This window comes from Empidonax traillii, unplaced genomic scaffold (assembly GCF_003031625.1).
Source record: "Empidonax traillii isolate 1590-97213 ecotype Southwest subspecies unplaced genomic scaffold, ASM303162v1 scaffold30:size3273891, whole genome shotgun sequence".
In the NCBI taxonomy this organism is placed as follows: domain Eukaryota; kingdom Metazoa; phylum Chordata; class Aves; order Passeriformes; family Tyrannidae; genus Empidonax; species Empidonax traillii.
This window is the reverse complement of record NW_020955223.1, coordinates 2981022-3001359: the sequence shown is the minus strand read 5'-3', so window position 1 is coordinate 3001359 and position 20338 is coordinate 2981022. Positions and strand designations below refer to the sequence as shown.

Below are 20338 nucleotides of genomic sequence, written 5' to 3'. Positions count from 1 at the left end.
CTGCGGGGCACATATCAGTGCATACCAAGATTGATGAATACGCCCCAGATGCCTAAGTCATGTGGAGGGTCTATCCACGCACAGGATCTGTGTTGAAACTCTCAACGTTTTCCTGCAGTGAACCTGCAGACACTCTTGACAACAGAAATGCAGCTGACTAGAGTAAATTCCAGGAGCATCACTCCTTTCCCTTGCACCACTGCATGAGAAAGACATTCTTATGCTGATGGGTATGTACGTGTGCTGGGGTACTGACAGCTGCCCTGGGGGGTCTTTCAATCCTTCCCTCCTTTCTCTACCCCAAAGGAGAGTGTGGTATCAGATACTTTAATGAACTTTGATGGTGCGCTTTTCACTGCAGTCCATTTGTAGAAAGTGGTGTTGATTTCTGAATTCAATTATTTGGATATTAAGGAAAAGAGAAACTCACAACAGGGTTTTTTTCTCATTTTTTAGCACACTTTTTAAATTACTTTTAGAAATATGGCTGAATGTCAGGCAACAAAGGAGAAAACTGCAGGGATTTTAATTGTCTCAGCTTTGGTTATTACACAATAGATATTTTCGTCATCTATATATAAAGTATCTTTGTGAAATCCTTTAAAATATGATTTCAAACCAATGAATGCCATTTTCTATTTGCCTTTAATTTCCTCTCAATAGTAAGTTCATCAGAGTGTAACAATTAATTAACTTAATTAAGCTAACTTAATTATGTTCTTTCATAGGTCAATATGTAGAGCTACTCAGATTAATAACAGAGCTTGTAAAGTTAATCTTTTTGTATAATGCAAATGATGCCCAGTCATGTATTAAATACCTTCCCGGGTAACAGATGATACAGGACTGAATGTACTTTAAAGAAGGGCAGAGACTGTGAAAAGGTTAAATAAAGAAAAATGTCTTGGATTTGTGGAAATTTTGAACAGACCTAATTCATTTTTTAAATTAATAATGTTCTTCTAAGAGGAGCCCTCATTTCATAAGGCCATTTACAGCTTAAATATACATAAATAAATTTTGACTTCAAAAGCAGAACTGCATGGCAGCATTTTCCAGCCATCTTGCGACCTTTAGGTTTAGTTATTAAGAAGATTACATAAAACAGTTATGTGAAGAGATTAGATAGAAAATATTAATTCCTAACTCCAGTGCATTTACATGCTTAACTGTATTTCCCAGTTTATTTTACAGAGGAATCACTTCAGTGGTCAAAGGTATTATGTTCCTTTCCTCTGTTCATTATTAATTCACTTTTAACACAGTTAGACTCTAAGGCTCTTTAGGCATGTGGCTAAGCATCTTTGTTCTGAAATATTAATGGGGACTACAGTAATAATAATAATAATTACTTGTAGAAGCATGAAAATAAAATCAAACAAATCTCTTGACTGCCAAATTATCTGAATAGGTGACTCAGGTCCTCTGTTTTGATAAATGAGTCTGATGGTTGGAAGACACACCTTGACAAGAAGAGATGGATTACTGGCCAAATCACCACATTTCAGTCAAGGAACCAAATATCAGTCTTTTCTACAATGAATCTGACTTAGGCCCAGAAAATATCTGAAATGCATAGCAATTCCAGTTCTGTAATCTGTTGCAACTCTTCCATTGTCTCTCAGAGAAAACAAAGAGGAGTGATATAATAAACATTCTCTAATAACCACCTTACAGTATGTTTAGTGTAAAAGAGTATAAAGGGAAAGGCCTTGGAATTGTGAAAACCACCATTGTACAAAAACTTTAAAACCAGAAAAAAGTACTAAAAAATGCATTGGAGGGATCCATCCCACATCTATGAGGGGACGGATGACACAGATGATCCAATGTTTTCTTCTCTTTGTTAAAGCACATCATTTAGTGTTTGTGGTAGTTTTTTGTAGTGTTTTGTCTGTTTGCAGATCTCAGTGTAGCAGAAGGTTCAGAGCACAAATTAACCTCATTCCAAAATCACAGGCCTACAACTCCTGATATAAAGAGGATTATTTATCTATGATACTAAATAAAATAACTAATAAGTTATCATTTATGATTTTTCATTAGAAAAGAGACTGCTAGGTAATTTCCAATTACTTTTCTGAGTGGGAAAGCCCTTCAGAAGTCAAACAAAAAAATTTAGTGTTCAAGAACTAAACATGCAGTTCAACTCACCCTATGTGGGTAACTGTTGGTTTTTTTTTTTAATTAACACTTTGACAAGAAGAACATATTTATAGCAACTGCAGTCTGTCTTTAGAACCACAGTGCTTTGCACAGCTTTTATAGTTTTAATACAGCACTCAAAAAGCACCACAGATACATAAGCTATTCATGTTCATATGCTACGAACACATCATTCATATTTTACCCGAAAGTGCTCCATGCTTTATACATGCTTTTCTTGTAGGGGAAATAGGGTTGGTGGTTTGATTAATTTTTTTATCCAAGAGAAAGGATGGCACAGCTTCTCCTCTGTATCTGTACTGTTCTGGCAATGCAGACATTCAAAAATATCAGCTCTGTTAGCCTCTAGGCTTACACTATTAAAACATGATTAATTGATTTGCCACAGGATTGGCAAAGGAAATTAAAACACATAACTCATGTGCTTCTATTTTACCTCTAATTAAAGATGAGAATATGCCTCTTATGAGACTCAGGTTTAAGGGAACTGTCAAAACTAGTATTTTCTTACTTGGATAACCAACCACTGATACCATCATTCCCTGTGAAGTAAAGTGTCGCTATAAGAAGTGGTGTCAAAATACAGTCCACACATTTTGCTCTTTAGCCACTACATGAGAAAGAGAAAGCAAAACTAGTTCAACAACAAACTTTCACTTTTTTCAATGCCATTATATAGCCATCAAAAAACCTATATATTTATGAAATATGCTGCAGCAATATGCAGATGCACAGTGAAGGAGACCACTGAAACAGAGTAAGGGTCGTGAAGGCTGATTCATCAGCCTTTCAATTTTGCCAGATGGTTAGAGTGTTATTCAAACAGGTGTACTCTTACATTTAAAACATTTTAAATAATCACGGTGTCCAGAGAATTTTCTTTTATCTGTTCATGGTAAAGAATGTGTGATAGCAGAGAAAAAATCATTGTATTGACTCAAGGCATACTAACAATAGTGCAGTTCTGAATTTTGAAGGGCTTGTGGGAACAAAATTTCTGTCTTAAGCATTACTGTTAGAGGAAAACCACCAATACCATATAAGCTGCTAGGAAGGTCTAATGAAACTATGCTGAAATGACACACACCTATCCACTTTCAAATGCATTGAATCCTGTCAATTACACTTTTCAATCCTAATTCTTAAAAAATTCAATAAATATATACAATATTAACTCAATTAGAGGAAACTTCCTTATTTTAGGATGGACACTAATTAAAATTATTCAGGCATTCAAATCTGTACAACTTAAATTTTACTGACGTTTGCACAGCTTTTGAAAACATAGAATAAAGTATATTTCTAACTTAAAGGGCAGCTTGGTTACTTTATAACCCAAAGTGTTTCTGCATCTGAAATACACTGATGAATACACACACTTTCCTGAATCCCTCTCAGGTACAAAAATTTCACAAGTGTCTAAATCTAAACATTCAGCATGTTAATAATTTCTGCAATTGCTGTTGTCCTATGCCACATAGCATAGGACTGTCCCGATCCTACACACACTTAAATCTAATTTTAGAGCATGAAAAGAGGTTGGAAAAAAGTGAAGCAATAAAAGGAGTGGGTGCCATCCTACCCTCCTGTTGAATAGAACTCAATATCCAACCATCATTTCTATTAGGAGGAATGACCAGACAAGCAGAACGATGCCTCTTCTAAATGATCAGAGTACATCCCACTAATGTCATACTACTGATGGCACAAGTAATTGAGTGTTAGATTCAGACTGGCCTACCTAAGAGAAAAACAAAATGTAATTAGGAAAAATCTGTACTTAATTCAAATCAATGTGGCAACTCATGGGATTTTTCTTACTTTCCCCTACTAGAAGTTGTGTGTCCTCATATCTGGGAGCCCAAGGCTCTTTTTGAACACTACTTTCCATGACCTTCTCAATTTTTCCACATCTTTCTGAAATCTTTAGCTGTTAGCCACTTTGCTTTCTTTAATCTTTTCTCCTGCATTTGAACTCTTCCTTAGAACAACTTCCGTCTCACCAGTACTGATGGATTGAATTCAGATGAGATATAAATTATACAAATAATGCAGCAGTCAGCAGCTGTAGTCAATGTCAAATATTAACTCATTAGCAGATACTGAAAGACTTAACAGGAGATTTTGAATAAAATGAAAACTAAAAAGGTCTGAAGTCAGACTCTGCAAACACATTTTTTGACCTGTGTTTTAGGGTGTAATTCACAAATATTTGTCATGCTGACTTACCCAAGCATAATTTAGAAGGGTTGTTTCATGGTAGGTTCTGAATTTGGAAATTCAGCATACTGGTGCTCCCCTCTCAAGGTTCCCTGCAAATCCAATCACAAAGCTCTTTCTGACTCACCTCTCTCTCTTTTATATAAATTGCAGTAAATATGACTGGAGAAAGTCTCATTCCCTTATAAACGTGTAACCCCACATTCAGTAAAACAGCTTCAATATAAACTATTGCTGAGCTATTCAGTAAAATTTGAAAGGTATATTTCCATCTTTTGCTTCTCTGAAGTTTCCTGTCCCCTACAGTTTAGTTGTTTTTATTCCATAAAAGCAAAAGCTGTACATCCATCTTCCTCTTGGTCACCTTTTACTAAGTGACCATGTTTCATTCCTCTTTTCTGCAGCACTTCTTGTCTTTTTATTTTTAAACATCATCTGTGCTCCCAATTTTAATGTCTCAAGTGAAGTCAGATACGTTGGCAAAACTGAGAATTAAGAGGCAGAACTCATGTCCCTCCATAGACCAAAGGTCCCATTTGCTACTCAAGAGTGTATACAAAAGTATTACTAAAAGCTTATACTACTCTAACCTCAGGACTGCTTAGATGTCCTAACCTAACTTTCTGTGTTGGAATATGTAGTGATATTCCAAAATAAGTAAAGTATCTATTTGGTTTTCACCCAGAAGTCACTCTTAAGAATTCCCCTTGCCCAGTACTGTGGACTTCCCTCTTCTTCAGACTAAGTGACAAGACTATCAGAAGAATCAAGATATTTGACAACCATTAAAAGGCTGCACTAAAGAACTAATAAATGGCATCGTATTTCCTGCTCTCCTTTACTGTCAACATTACAATCAAAAGAAATCTCAGAAAAAAAACAGGAAAGACTAATCCTTATATTACCTGACTCTTGGGAGTATTTTTAATTATAATAATAGTAATAACGAAACTGTTTGAGGAAGCTGAGATTAATCATGTTAAGGCTACTCCAAACGAAGGACTTGCTTCTCAAAAGGAAGGGTTAATTTAAAGACAATAATGGTACTCCGAGAAAATGACTGCCACCATGAAATGAAGTTATGAGTCTGACTTCTGCAGAAAACCTTTTCTCTTGTACTGTGACAAGGATGCATTGTAGGGACAGAAAAAACTTTAAGTCATTGGCTACACTGTGGAACTACCTTACAAGCACCTTTGCTTATAACAACAGGGAGTATGAATTCATCATCATACTACAGCATTTTGTATCATATTTTGAAAAAACAAGAGAAAAAAGAAAGGCACAATACAGACAAGGGCCTTTCCTTTGCACAACCAGAAGTTTGAGATACTTAAATTTTGTGAGAGATGACAAAAGGATTATATCTACCTATATACCTATGTACAGAATTTATTTCTGACTCTTTAGGTGTACTGGAATTTAATCTGCCAGAATCCAACAAGACTCCTGTTACTGTTGTGGTGTGAAAGACAACAATAAGAAAAAAAATTTCCTAATTACTGACAATAAGAAAGAGTAAAGGTAGCAAAGGAAATATTTAAAAGGTAGCATATGGAATATACTTGGCTTATGGGTACCATTAATCAAGGTCCTGAGGTTCACCTTGGTCTTGCATGTTGTTGATATGGGAGGATAAGACTGAGCTTTAGCTTTAAAAAATCTGTTATTGGAAAAACAACACTAGGCATGAAAAAAATAGAGGTAAATATGTATCCCCCGACAGTTAATCTTGGAAAAGAATAGACACAGAATGTCCTACCTCTTCTGGATGTTTCTGTGCCACCGATATCAGCTCTTCAGAGCTACTTCTTGAGGTAGAGGGTACCACGTTACCTGGGGCCTCTGAGACCACCTCATTTGACGGCTCGGAGTCCTGAGGGCAACAGAGAAAAATAGACCCCTCAGCAGCGTGTTGACGTGGCACGCCAAGAAAATGAGACTTTTCAGAGGAACTGTGCTCTAAGCACAAACAGAGAAATAAAAATTACTTGAGGTCTAAAAATCTACGCTTTTACCCTGGGCAACCTCTTTTATCTGAGGCAAAAACATTTGTCATATATTTTCTCCTAAAATAGTAATATTTTCTCACAAGAAAAGTATCCCTATAATACTTACTAACCAGCTATATGGCATTTCAGAATTGCAAAGTTCTGAATAAGCATGCTTGTTCTACTCATACCTTCCCCTGCTCCTGAACTGCAAGGAATATTAGGAATATTACATTTCATCCATTTATTGAAGATGAAGGTTTCTGTAAAACAGCTGGGGCCATGCTAGAACAACCCTCCACAAATGTATTTTACCAATCACTGCAAACCAATACAGCACATAACCTGCTAAAGTTAAAGAAGTGAGTAGAGTTTGCTCTCTATTAGCAAATTTAACACTACAGTAAAATAAAATAAAAATTCTTAAGTAATTTGCATTCTATTTTCCAAATTGCCTTGATTCTGCAATGCAACAGTACTAGATCAGTCAAAATAAAAAACACCTTAATACCTTCCCTGCTTCACACAGAGGTTTTGATAATTGCATAGACTGAGATATTTTACTAGAGAAAAAAATCGGTACAATCTCTACTGTGCTTGTCATGACGCTCATTACAGAAGATATTTTAGATGTCATCGCTTAGCAAGCAGAATATGTGCTTTTGATATATCACTTTCTTTCTACATTCATTAATTGCATGGAAATCAACATTATACTTTTGAAAACTGCAAGCTGCAAAGCTCATTATTAAGTTTTCAAACATAACAACCTCTAAAAAAGTAAATTAAAATTTCATAATGATAGTAGTTAGCAATTGCAGTTTAGCCCAATGTATGGGAAGGGAAAAAGTGAGCAGTGGTCCAACAACTATTACTGAATCGCACAGAGAATTACAGGTAAGACCAGACATGGTAAAAGAATTAACACATGGAGGGGGTTTCCAGAGACCATAAATCTGAAAAAATACCTTCTGAGCCTAAATATTTAAAATAAAGCTTTTTATACCTTTCTCATGGTATCACGTCTCTGTGATTTAGAAAAAGAATATTCTGACCCATTCTGTGGCTTGCCACCTTAAGTTTACGGTTTGGTGTGAGGAAGACCTTTAGGAAAAAACGGTTTTCAGAAAAAACAGCTTTCAGGAAAAAACAACTTTCGGTGAAGACTAAAGAATACCATCAATTAAAATGATAGCAATGAAGTTCAAATGCCATTGCCCTGAACTGTTTTATGGGCAGCATACTGGATCTCTGGAACAAAAGGAAAAATGAGGTAGCTTGGAAGAATATCAAGACCACAGCCAAACACAATGAACTGCAAGGAAAAACATCTCGAGCAATCTGAGAATAGAAGTCTGATTTTCCCTATGCTATATGCCATCAAAAGAAGCTTTGCATCCTGTTAATCCTGACAGCTCACTGTTTTGCCTGGACTTGCTCAGGCAAACATCCTTTCTCTCAAAGGCTAAGGCCACTCTGGTTCCCAGTGAACTATGGGGATGAGAATATTTCTTCTTGTTGACCCAATTAGCCATGAGCTGACTCTGAGTATGGAACAGTACTGTTTTATTTTCTCCTTGAGAAAGTTAAATCAATGCCATGCAATTTATCAGCTCAATATGTTTCCAGCAGCTCCTCTGTGCTACTTACAAAAACAAAAGTAACAACAACATCTGCTGGATGAAAATGATATACTTGTCCGAATTCTTTGGTTCAGTGATTTCTCTCCTTGAATTCTGCTTGTACTTTGTGCCTGAGCAAACTGCTGTTATGCTGTTATTACCTGTATCCAGATAATGGCAGCAACCATCTTCTGTTAGTGGTGGTTTTTTTAAAGTAATAAACACCATTTTTCAAAAATTACCTGAGAAACTGCAATTTGGTAAGCATATATTCTTGTTAAATTCCTTTTGTCTCAACAGGGCCATGGATTCTTTTTCACATCAGGTCTTGAGTATCTTCTTCCCCAACAGCTTGGTCACTCTTCTCAATAGTTCTTTAAGAACCAGCTGGCTAATTTAATACTTCCATTTTTAGGGAGATGGAGGGAAACCAAATTTACTTTATTATTCAGAAATCAACCCAAGAAAATACTTCTCCAAGTGCACTGGTCTTGTTATCTCTTTTCACACTGTTGTCACTTCTTAGGAAAACTGTATAAAGCCTGAATATACGTAAGATAGGCAATCTAGGTTGTTCTAATCCAGTTTGGCAGCATGTAAAATACAGCTTTCAGAAACAGACATATTCAGCAAAGGGAATGAGAGATCCTTTCATGTAAGGTACAACAAGAAAAAAGCTGCAAGGTGCAAGTGAGAACTTTCATGGAACTGCTTCTAGGTGTTTTATGTGTATGTAGCAAGTATGAGTAAGTGTGCAACAGTTCTGGTAACAGATCCTGGTACCTTTATATGTACTCTGGCAAGTAAAACAACCCAAAAAAGTATTAGCATTATTTATTTTTGTAAAGGAAAGGCAAAAACTCTGTGCTAGTAACCTAAATCAATGTTTTTACCAAAGAGGTGTTAAAAGGAAAAATGTACTTCAAAAATAATTAAATTTAGTTTGTTGTCCTTCCTAAAGTCACTTCATTATTTTTTGAAGGTCTTGTATGATGAAAACCATGTCAACTGCATTTCTCATGGATCTGTAAGCCTCAGGTGTAGCAGTGATGGACACGGTCTTTCATGGACATAAAATTAACATGGTAAGTATTCTGGTACATGTCTTTTCTGGTGCTTCAGCCCTTTCTATTTCATTAAATTATTATTATATTTTCTAAACTACACAGGAAGAATAAAAAATTTTCATTTTCAAGTCAGACAGGTCAATGCATAGATTTATAATGGATCACAATATTTAATTATAATAATTATTAAATTACAGGGGAAACCCACTACTAAATGGTACTTGCAGCTCCCTGAAAATGTAGAAGTTCCTTGTGAAAACATAAATGCATTATAAACAAATTCCAAATCCTCAGTAATTAAGTTTTGCCTGCAAAATGCCGTTTTTGATCAAAGCTCCTCAGAACATGATTCGTCTTGGACTTATGAAACCTTGAAGAGGAAACATGAAATGAGTAGATTTTCTGCTATGTTTATGCAAGACAGCCCTGCTTTGAACTATGGCTCTTTTCCTGTGACCTAAATGTTTGTGTAGTTTAAGATACCACAACTGCATTGGCTTGAATCAAATCTCAGTTCTGCAAAAAATATTATTTTGACTGCATGTTGACACAAATACACAAGAAATCAGATATTCTAGTCCTGGGATGGAACTTGCTTGCTAGTCTTGGCAGCATTCAGTTCTCTTCTTCCCTTCATTCCAGTTTGTGTATTTGCTATTTGCATCTACTGTATAGGAACACATATTGTGCTTTTAGTTTTGTCCTTTTCTGTGCAGAAGTATTACTGACACTGTATGCTGGAAAACCAACAGCGTGTACAGAACAGATGTGGATTTCATTTGTGAGCTTCATGAAAGTGATAGATATCAAAGGGAGATATTTACATTTTATGATATGCTGATGTTGTGGCTTGAGAATTTCACTAGTTTTATACTTTGCTTTTCAAAAACCAGACCATTAATTCAAGATCAAGGCACACATACAGGTACGCATTTCATATGTAAACAGGATACAGATATGTATATACAAACATGTATGGTCATAAGCAATGCACACTGTGCTAACAAAATACTGCATTTGTTTACCATTCTATGTTACTGTCAGCACAGATATTGACTCAACACAGCTTATTTTGAAGAAAATGGAGAATTGATGTATATTTACAAGAGTATGCATAAAATACTTTGCTAGAAAGCATTTCCATTTGAAATGAGATAATGGAAAAATACTGTTTTACAAGGGTATTCATACCAGCCAAACAGACACTATATTTTCTGCCACTGCTTCTTTAAAACAAAACTAAAAAAGAATTGAAACAAATCAACCTACAAACCCTTTATAGATGATTTCAAGCTGATGGGTTTGAATATATTATGTTAACTCTGCACTGGTTTTCATACATCATCCTTTACTTTGGTCCAGTTGAAAATTACACAAGTCATAAATTAGCTTTAAACAAGTTTTGAATCAGCCTGGAACTAGTTTTCAAATTAAAGAGCCGTCAGTATATTACATCGTACTGTCATTTTATTACCCAATCAATTCTGTGTGGCCTGAGGTAGAAAGAAAATGGATGCTGTCTTCATTTGCAAAAGGTTTATCTCTCCCACCAGGCTGTGAAAACATGACTGCAGTAATGAATTGGAAGCCAAAGTTACTAACAAAGACTTCTAACAGTAACAAAGTAGAAATATTTGTCCCCCTTTAGACTTACAAAAGGGGGAGGGGGAGAAAGCCCTTTCTGAAACATGAGGACAGCTTCTCATAGCTGAAGCACTATGGGATGAAATTAGCACATTTTTATTGAAGTGTTAAAGTGCTTGTAGCCTCACATAGTGTCATCTTCAGCGCTGCACAGAAAAAGCCTTCCTGGGTCAGACCGACAGTGCCTCTCCAGCCCAGATAATGGAACACCCCTCCAGCAGCTGATCAACCACTCCCACCGTCCTTATTCTCTTGCACCCCAGGGGCATACTTTGAAAGTATTCACAATATCTTAGCAGAATTTGGGAAAATCTGGTGCAGACAAGATATATGAAGCACTCCACTGTGCACAGGTGGCCAAAGTAAACCCCCAAGGAGGAATGCAGAGTTTATCTCAATCTACTTACATGTGAGATCAATCACTTTGCTGTTCCTCAGATTTTACCCTGTGTTAATTAAGGAGGCAAGAATATGGGCTTTAAACTTTCAAGTCAGGTTCCACAGCTGTAAAATTTCCCTTCCTCTTTCTATTCTGCCTTTGTCACTCTCTTCCTGCTGATTTTATTCAACATCTGACAATCTCCTCTCTCCTGCCCTCTCCAAAGATAGGAAATTACAAATGCAACCTCTCAAATCCATGTGCTGACCTCCTATGCTGCCAGTCACAGAGGCAACCACAATGTTATGTCCTTGGGTATTTTTTCTCTCTCTTGAGAAGGGGATGATGACTTCTATGTCTATACACAGTTTAAACAACAGGGTCTCATTCTCAGCTAACTCTGAAACCACCTCAGTTCAGGCAATAAACCTTAAGCTAGCTTTAAAATCTCTGCCTTCTTTTAAAGACAGAAACAAACCAAAGACCTTTTATAATTCTCTGTTTTCCAAATATAGAAACTTTAATACATTTGTTAGCCTTGCACTAGCTTTGCTATTTTCCTTCTAACACCCTGTGCACTGTGAAGGAACTAATAAAGTTACAAGAAGTTTCCAATAAATACCCATATGTTTCAATTTATTATGCCTCTATCTTCCAGTAAACTACAGCACGGAAAAAGCATGCTTGCATCTTTGAAATTTCCAAATGCAAAGGGTAAATTCCCACCTGTACTGTTGTTTTAAAATAAGCGTGCTATTATTGTTAATATTTTACTAGAAGTGTTTGAACAAAGTATGAAAGGAAACGGTCATCTGTTTTCTCTGGATTCCTTCTTCAAACAGAAAAAAATCATTTACATATATTTAAAGCCAGAGAGAACATTCTCAAAATAATGTTTTTCATATTTATTCTTCCAACTTTATCACATGCAAATAGACACAGCAAACAGGAGAACATTTTACTGTTTGAAGGTATTATCATTCACTGACCTCTGGAACCTGAATTAGTTTCCCCTTTCTAACTCATAGATTTTTCTACACTGCCATTACTCAGTGTACTAATCCTACCTCTCTTGGGACTGAATCCTCCACCATCCAAATCAAATTATTGTATTTTCCTTTCACTTTCTCATCATTCACAACTCCTCAACATTCAAAAGCTATTCTTTTAGCTACCCTTTCAATAGCTACTTTTTCTGACCCCAGAATGTTTTGAACTGTATTAAAAATCAACTCTTAAAATGCTGTAATTAATAAAACCAATTAGAACACAAGAAAAGGGAATTAAACTTCAAATTATAGACTCACCACACTAATCTCATCTTGCATGCATAAAACAAAGAATACAACTTTCCTGTTACTATCATGGATTAAAGCCAATGATGACAGTGGCTCAAACTACTGGCAAAAACTTGTGTAAAAACATGTATATCATTACTAGCACATTTTAGAATTTCTTCACTGAAGGGAAAAAGCCAATATCTATCTTTTTTTGTCTGTTGAATCTCCTCCGTCTTGCATAATTTGGTAATTATCTGGTGCACCAGAGCAACAGATTTCATATGAATATCCTTTTGAAGGATATTAATATACTGACAAGACTGCTGTACTATGCCATTATCACTGCATGTAAGAGTAACTCAATACTTTTTTTCCTTTTTTTTTTGGTCCACACTGTTTTCTTCCTATATATTGTTCTGCTATTTTTTTTGAGTTATGAATTAGGTTACAGACATATACTATAGCCTAGAAAATTATTTTTGTCCTCATTTTATACTTTGCAGACTTTATAGAAGTTATTTTATGGAGTTCTAAAAGCTCTTTAGGACAGTACACACATAATTCATCACTACTGGATCAGGATATTTCATCATCCCTGTGCCTGTTTTGCACAGCTCAGATATCTCCAATTCTTTTTTCCACCTTCTAAAAAACCAAAAAACCCAGGAGACGCAAAACAAATTCTCAAACACAGAACAAGCATCTACAGCCAAAGAAAGTGTGGTGCTTAATGTGTAGCTGTATGTATGTTGCATATAACTGCAGTTGTTGACTTCAACATACTCAACATATTTACAAAACTATATGCGCACTCACACCTAACATTTAAACGGCATTTTGTAAAACCACAGATGTACAAAGCTGATATCACTCCTGGAAGGCAGTGCTGCAGCTACAACTGATGCATTAGTAAGGCTACATTTGGGCTTGCAGTTGTCTGCTTCCTTAAGCAATGTATTATTCCTTCAGAAATGATCAGGGGCAGACCGCAGCAATCCATTCATATAGTCTCTCTAGAAGAAAGTTTTACCCAGCTGTATTTCTTTTCAAATCATGTTTAAATTGCTCCAAACTTTCCATGCTTTTGGATTGCTGAGGTGGTGACAACTTAGGAGTAAGGCACAGCACCAAACTTACTTTCACCTCTCAGGGTCAAGCTGCACATTTGCACAATTTATGGATGAAATAGTTTGCTTTGGTTCACTTCAGCAGCTTGGGAGAAAGCATATACAAAATTGCTCACAGTATTTGGCTAATACTTAACTTGAACTTGAGAAGATTGAGCACTTGAGAAGATCTCTGCTCTAAAAAGCAGCTGCTTTATTCTAACAAAAATAGAATGTCGCTCAGAAAAGGCTTTCTTTCAAGCACACAATCTTCAGATATTATGCATCAGCATGCAGAGTGTGTCTGTCAGATGTTGGAACAAAGCTTTAAATTGTACCATCTAACTTAATTCTCAAGACAGGGTCAGCACATTCATAGGGTTGTTTGGTTTTTTTTCATCTTGAGAAGTCCTTTAAGTAATATTTATTTAGCTCCTTACATCTTCATCAGCACTGATTCTTGCTTTTCAACTCCTTGAAGTCCAGATTTTCCCAACATAATGCAAAACAGAGTGATATTAAAATGTGTGATCACCAAAAGCATCACAAAATCGTCAAAGGCTACTTATTAAATCAAGACTGGTTTTCATCTCTCCTCATTTCTAGAATATTTTTCGAGTAACAAGATAAAATAAAGGATTGCACAGTACATAATTTTTTGCATCTAAGTTTATTACACAAGTTTTATAGCTCTCTAAGCTATCCTTACATGGCACCCACTTATCTGCCTGTTGTTTCAGAGGTTTTTCTGTAAGTGCTTTACCCTGCTCTGAGGGAAGGCTGTGTGTCCTCCACATCCTCATTTCCACTTTGCTGCAACTCTTTTTTTTTTTAATTCACCCCACTCTCCCCTATAAGGGTTTGTATTCTCCAAGTGGAATTTTCTCATTCTTATGAATGTGTGTATGCTTACAGTTCCCCTTTTACAACAAGGGTGCTTCTTTCTGTCCTCTTATTTTTGTCATCGTGCTTTTCTCCCTCATGCTCCTCCTTTCTCTCTCTCTATTCCTAAAAAGTACCATCATTTATTTTGAACTGATAAAGCAGAAAAGTAAAACATTAATTCAAGGCTACACAAATATTTTTAGAGAATGAATCTATAATTTCTTAAAAAACTTTTTTATAAAAATGTTTCCTATACCCTCCTTCTCAGATCTAACATCTGAATGTGCCATATTAAAAAAAAAAAAAAAAATCTCAGTCATCCTTCAAGAAGTTTCAAACAAATCTTAGAAATACTGTTCTGTGAGTGCCCCTGATTTGTTCACTCATGCTGATTGCTAGAATAATTAAAGAAAATTTCCAGATAACTTTATACCATTAAATAGAGATACTCTTATTAATATAAAGTAGCCAGCTAAAGCAGTACATTATTTTATGCTGTCACACTGAGCTGCACAGACAACGGGATTTTTACTAAAAAGGGAACAAACAGCCCAGTTGACACAGTTTAAGATGTGACATTAATCAGCCATTTTTTGCTGAGCTCATGGGAACTGAAAGGTCACAACTACTGCTGCAGCTTTAAAGCACCCTTAGAAAGGCCTGGAAACTCCTCATTCTTCACTAATTAAGAACACTGCAAATGATACATGGAATGATGAAACTAAATTCACATGAAATGTCAACTTTACAGCTTTGTTTCTAAGGCATATTTATATTTTGGTTTGGGGTGTTGTTTTTGGTTTGTTTGTTTTTTTTTTTTTAATCAGATTACATTTTTTAGACAAAATTCCTTTTTATGTTTCTCATCTGTAGTAGAAAACACACACCAATTCCCTTACTCTTAAATATGGTTGCTTAATATTGTAGACTAGATGCTTTCAGTCAAAACCATACGAATACAGTGCTTACACAAACATACAAATTATGAAACTTCATACCCTAGCAGTATATATTTGTGTATTCACTTTTAGGCTTTTGATCTTGTGAGTTCTAATATGTGAATTTCATAAATTATCAAAACAGGAATGAAACAACTTTTATAGTCAATGAAACTGAAACACAAACATACCTTTGATACAGCACGTGTAAGAGTCACTTCATATCAATAAACTGTGGGGTGACAGGAACAGCTCTTTAGATCAAAGAAGGTGGTGTTGAGGATCAGCCAGATGTACAATACACATTGCAAAGACAGGACTAGACTGGTCACGAAGACGGCATGCCCATTAGCAGTCAGAATACATCCTCAGCTTCAGTGCCCCTGGACAGGCACTCACTTGGTACACTCTTGAAACCACTCCATAATGTGAAGCAAAGCTTAACAAGTGGCGGCAACTGAGTAACTCCTTTCAAAAATGAATTTCTGACCTTAACCAAAATGCTAAGTTAAATATATATTCTAAGATACCTCAGAATAAAATCCGTTAAGATCAGCATATCAGAATGTAGAATTATTTAAACTAACAATAGGAATTTTCAAAATAACAGCGTATTTTAAATGCCAGCTTGATTCAGAATTCAGCAGTACTACCCTGTATCATCAACAGTCCCCTTCCTCCTCCTGAGATTCACTACACTGAAAGCTCCTTGAGGTTTAAGAACTGTCCCTACCTTTCTCCTTTTTATTTTTTGCCAAATTATAAAAATAAAAAAGAGACAGACACACCTAATGCCTTACTTTGAGATGATGGTTTGACTGCGACCTGAATTAACTGGGGAACGCATTCCATCATCATAGGGAAGATCTTGGTTCACTTCCCTCTTCCTCTGCTTACAAGGGTTCAAAATTATATTTCCTAAGGGATTGCTTAAGCCATCTCACTATGCTTTAGCCGAAGCAGGTCACTTTGCATGGAAGAACGAATCAGCGGGTAAAATGATTCATGGTGTATTAACCAGCATATCTACTGTCTTCTATTTTACAAAAGGAGCTTTTCAGTCTCTGTCTATGCTGTATCCAGAAAGCACATAAACAATAGGTCAATAGTTCATTCAGTGGGAGAATAAATAACAGATTAATAAATCAGAGCTCCCCGTATCTCAATATTTTTGTATTTTCTCATAATTACCTTTAAATGTAAGATTTTTGAAGCTATCCTTATGCGAAAACCGACATCTTCAAGAAGTTCCTTACCACCAGCAAGTTACAAAACAAAGTATTTAGAGCATCATTTTGCTCTGAAATTCCTCTGCCTTGTGCAGTACATTTAACCTAAATAAGCAGTGGAGATATGCAGTAGAACAAAATGGTAAGGCAAACTGCATCTTCACATAATACACAATATTCTTGTAAATATTAGTACCTGATACGTGTCCTTATTTATTGCACAGGACTGGTTGCAGATTTAATATTCATTATGTCAATGACTGTCTCAATCTGCTGACACCCTTCTACTTCCAAAAATAAATGTGATGTGATTTACTCACTCTAAGTACACTTGTGTGTACCTTCCATAAATATTGAGTTATCTTGCTACTTCCTTTTTGATACTTCTTTTTTTGGCTATTTACACCATATCAGAAAGGATACCATCTGCCCTTCAGTCTTCATGAGATTAGCGGCTAAAAGAAATCTTGATATCTACAGATTCCAATGTTTTCCACATAAAAAAAATCTTTCGGTACTGTTTGTCGCAGCTGAAATACACTTAAGACTTTTCAAACACGCACAAAGGTGTTTCAAACCACTGAACCAGATAATAATTTTCAACCGTTATCAAAGACGCGTTTACTAAAAAATCTCAGATAAACTTAATTGCTACCAGAATTTAACAACACACTATACATTTTAAAGGTTTTGTGAAAATCTTTTCAAAAGCCACCTTAAAATTTTACATAATATCTATGTATTTTCTTGCTAGAGCTGATTGTAATGCTCTTGCAGTTATATCCCCACACAAGCTATCTGCTGAGCCAATTTTAAGAGGATGGAACTTTTCTGCTACAGAATGCTAAAATCCAAGTGATGAGACACTCCTTTGAGGAGAAAGTGGCTGACACAGCATAAATTGGCAATGCCCAGCTGTCTTCTGCAAAATGTGATTAAATGTGGCTGGCACTAAGAGAATTTCTGTTTGAGAATGGCAACTGAATCTCACTTCCACTATCTAACACAACGACAAAAAGCAAATCTTGACTGTACTAGAATTCATTACTTGCTTAGCACTTCATAAAATGGCACTTTTTTTGGTTTCTTCCCCCATCTTCTTTCTCTCTCCTGGTTCAGTATGATTAGATTTTGCCAAGCAGCATTAGCAGCTTATACTGACGAGTGACACATTACCCAAAGTGACATATATGGCTGCATTTTTTTAGAAGACTTGAAAATAAAATCAACCTTGAAAGTAAACATGAGCAGTTAATTGGGCAACTATGATAATGTGTTCAGATCTTACCCAGAGATTAACAATTAAAGGTCTAATTCTTGTTCTGTCATATAGAATACGATTACAGGTGATGTCCTAAGATAATTTGCAGCATAATAAAGGTGGACTAGTGAAGATTTAAAATATATAATTCTTCTTTAACTGCATACCTTCTAGTTCTATGTAAAACATAAGGCAAGAAATATATTTGCAGGCAAAGAAATTTATCTCAGACATATGGTAGCAACAGAACAGCACTTTGCAAAATTAGAGTAGAACGGAATGCCAACAGCCTCCAGACATATCTTTGCACACCTGTTTATGTCACTGTAAAGAACACACCTTGCCATTTTTTGGTGATTGTTTAATTCTTCACAAATATTCAAACAAAAAAAAAGATTGTGTGCAACAAAAATGTCAAAGCTTTTTTCATAATACCGCCCTCCTGGAATCTTATATCATCTAAACCAAGAATTTATTCAAGACTCAAAAGGTTTAAAAATTCAAAAGCCAGTTAGAAGCTTTTCATTCAGACTTTTTTTCAGACACTTTCAAAATTAACACATCTTCTACTAATTAACTAATTAAAAATCAAAATTTCCAATAGGATTGTTAAATGAAAGTAGTGATGGCCAATTACAATTTATTGATAAATTTGTTTATGGCTCCACTGTCAGCATGACACCCCTAACTATCGATACCCAAAAGGTTCATTATTTTAGGAACTCTAGAAGTAGAAAAAGAACTGGATTGATGAAGTACATCTGAATGTACATCAGCGGGGTAAGAGATGATGCTTTGGCAGCTACAGTGCAGTGACTTTCACACGTTTATCATTTTGTTGACTTCACCTGAAAAGGAATGTAAAATGGAGAAAACTTGCACTAAAAGTACTATCTCTGTGTCTTTTACATTTCCATATAGCATCTTCTATGAGCAAAATTAACTCTCACAATGCTGCCCAATATTGTAAATATCTAGAAATTGATTTTCAAAAACAAGAAAGTCTCCAGTTCTGTAAGAAGAGAGCAATCTTGTTTCCCCTGTCCTTCCTAGACACTATACCTCATTCAGCCTTCTCACATAGCTACATACCAAAGAGGAAATATAAAATCTTCCTGTTGTGGGATGCTGCTCAGGGCTGAAAAAGTGCTCATGTTTTTTGTTCTCTCATGCTGTGTTAGCATAAAACCACATTCAGTGGCTTTACTTCAATCTTGACACTAGCTGATTTCTGAATTTTTCCCAATTGCATCTAGGTCCCAGCAGAGATTTCTTGCCACTCAGTATTACAGTAGCAGGCAATGTAGGCTGTAAATTCATTCTGTCATGGCTTAGGAAGAGTAAGTCACAATTCAGCTGCAGAGCTATTACCTAGATAAACCATAATTGTAAGCAGATTTTGTTAAAAGCATAACTTAAAGAAGGTATAGAGTAGCAGTAGCATTTCTAACAGCTGCCCATGAAGAAATTCTGCTTTCTTAACCATTACCTTTGAGTAATATTTATTATAACTAAACTAGATGTTTAGTCATTTAAATATTAGATTGTATATATTCAGATTACATGCATTAAAAATGTACAACCACTATGCTATTTATGATTTATTTCCAGTACTTTAATAATCAGGGACCTCTTAAACATTTCACTGGCAATTGAACATGGGTGTGCATTTTAACCAAAGTGATAATTAATGACCAAGCTTATTTCTAAATTCAGCCATCCTTTTTTTTAACTTCAGTAACAAATTTTTAGTCACAAAAAAGCAAAATTATCAGGACAACTTACGAAAAGCAGGACTACCCCAGTAATGACTTGATTCGTGTGACGCTTACAAAGCCTTGTGAAAAAATAAATTGCTTCACTTTTGTATTGTATTTGCATGGCAAGGTTAGTGCAGCAGGGTGGGGGGCTGTAGGGGTTGCTTCTGTGAGAAGCTGCCAGAAGCTTCTCCTATGTCTGACAGAGCCAATGCCAGCTGGACCCACCACTGACCAAGGCTAAGCCCATCAGCAACACTGGTAGTGGGGATAACGTATTTAAGAAGGGGGAAAATCTGCTCTGCAACACCTGGAGAGAGAGAAGTAAGAGAAGCAACTCTGCAGACACCAGGGTCAGTGAAGAAGCAGGAGGAGGTGTTCCAGGCGCTGGAACATGCCCCTGCAGCCTGTGATGCAGACTGTGGTGAGGCAGCTGTGTCTCTCCAGCCCATGGAGGTCCATGGGGGAGCAGAGATCCACCTATACCCTGTGGAGGACCTCATGTTGGAGCAGATGGATGCCCAGAGCAGGCTGTGACCTGCAGGAAGCCTGTGCTGGAGCAGGTTCTCAGCAAGACCTGTGAACCCCTGGAGAGAGGATCCCACACTGGAGCAGGTGTGTTGGTAGGACATATGACCCAGCTGGAGCAGCCTGTTCCTGAAGGACTGCACCTTGTGGAAAGGGACACATGCTGGAGCAGTCGTGAAGAAGAACTACTGCTCTCATACTAAGACAAAGAATGTGTGCAAAGTTTCAGCTTTGGAAAAAAACTCAGTATTGTTGGGTTGTTTAT

The 20338-nt window shown here is 36.2% G+C and overlaps 1 protein-coding gene across 1 annotated transcript in view; it reads right to left on the bottom strand.

The window, feature by feature from the left end:
* The window catches only part of PHF14 (PHD finger protein 14), a 158776-nt gene that overhangs the window by 26620 nt on the left and 111818 nt on the right, over window positions 1-20338 (bottom strand). The window contains exons 18-19 of the mRNA XM_027911068.1: window positions 6149-6262; window positions 4396-4478 (exon numbers count right to left, since the gene is read on the bottom strand). Of these exons, the coding sequence (XP_027766869.1) occupies window positions 4407-4478; window positions 6149-6262 (186 nt within the window). The 3' untranslated portion in view covers window positions 4396-4406. The remainder of the gene's footprint in view (window positions 1-4395; window positions 4479-6148; window positions 6263-20338) is intronic.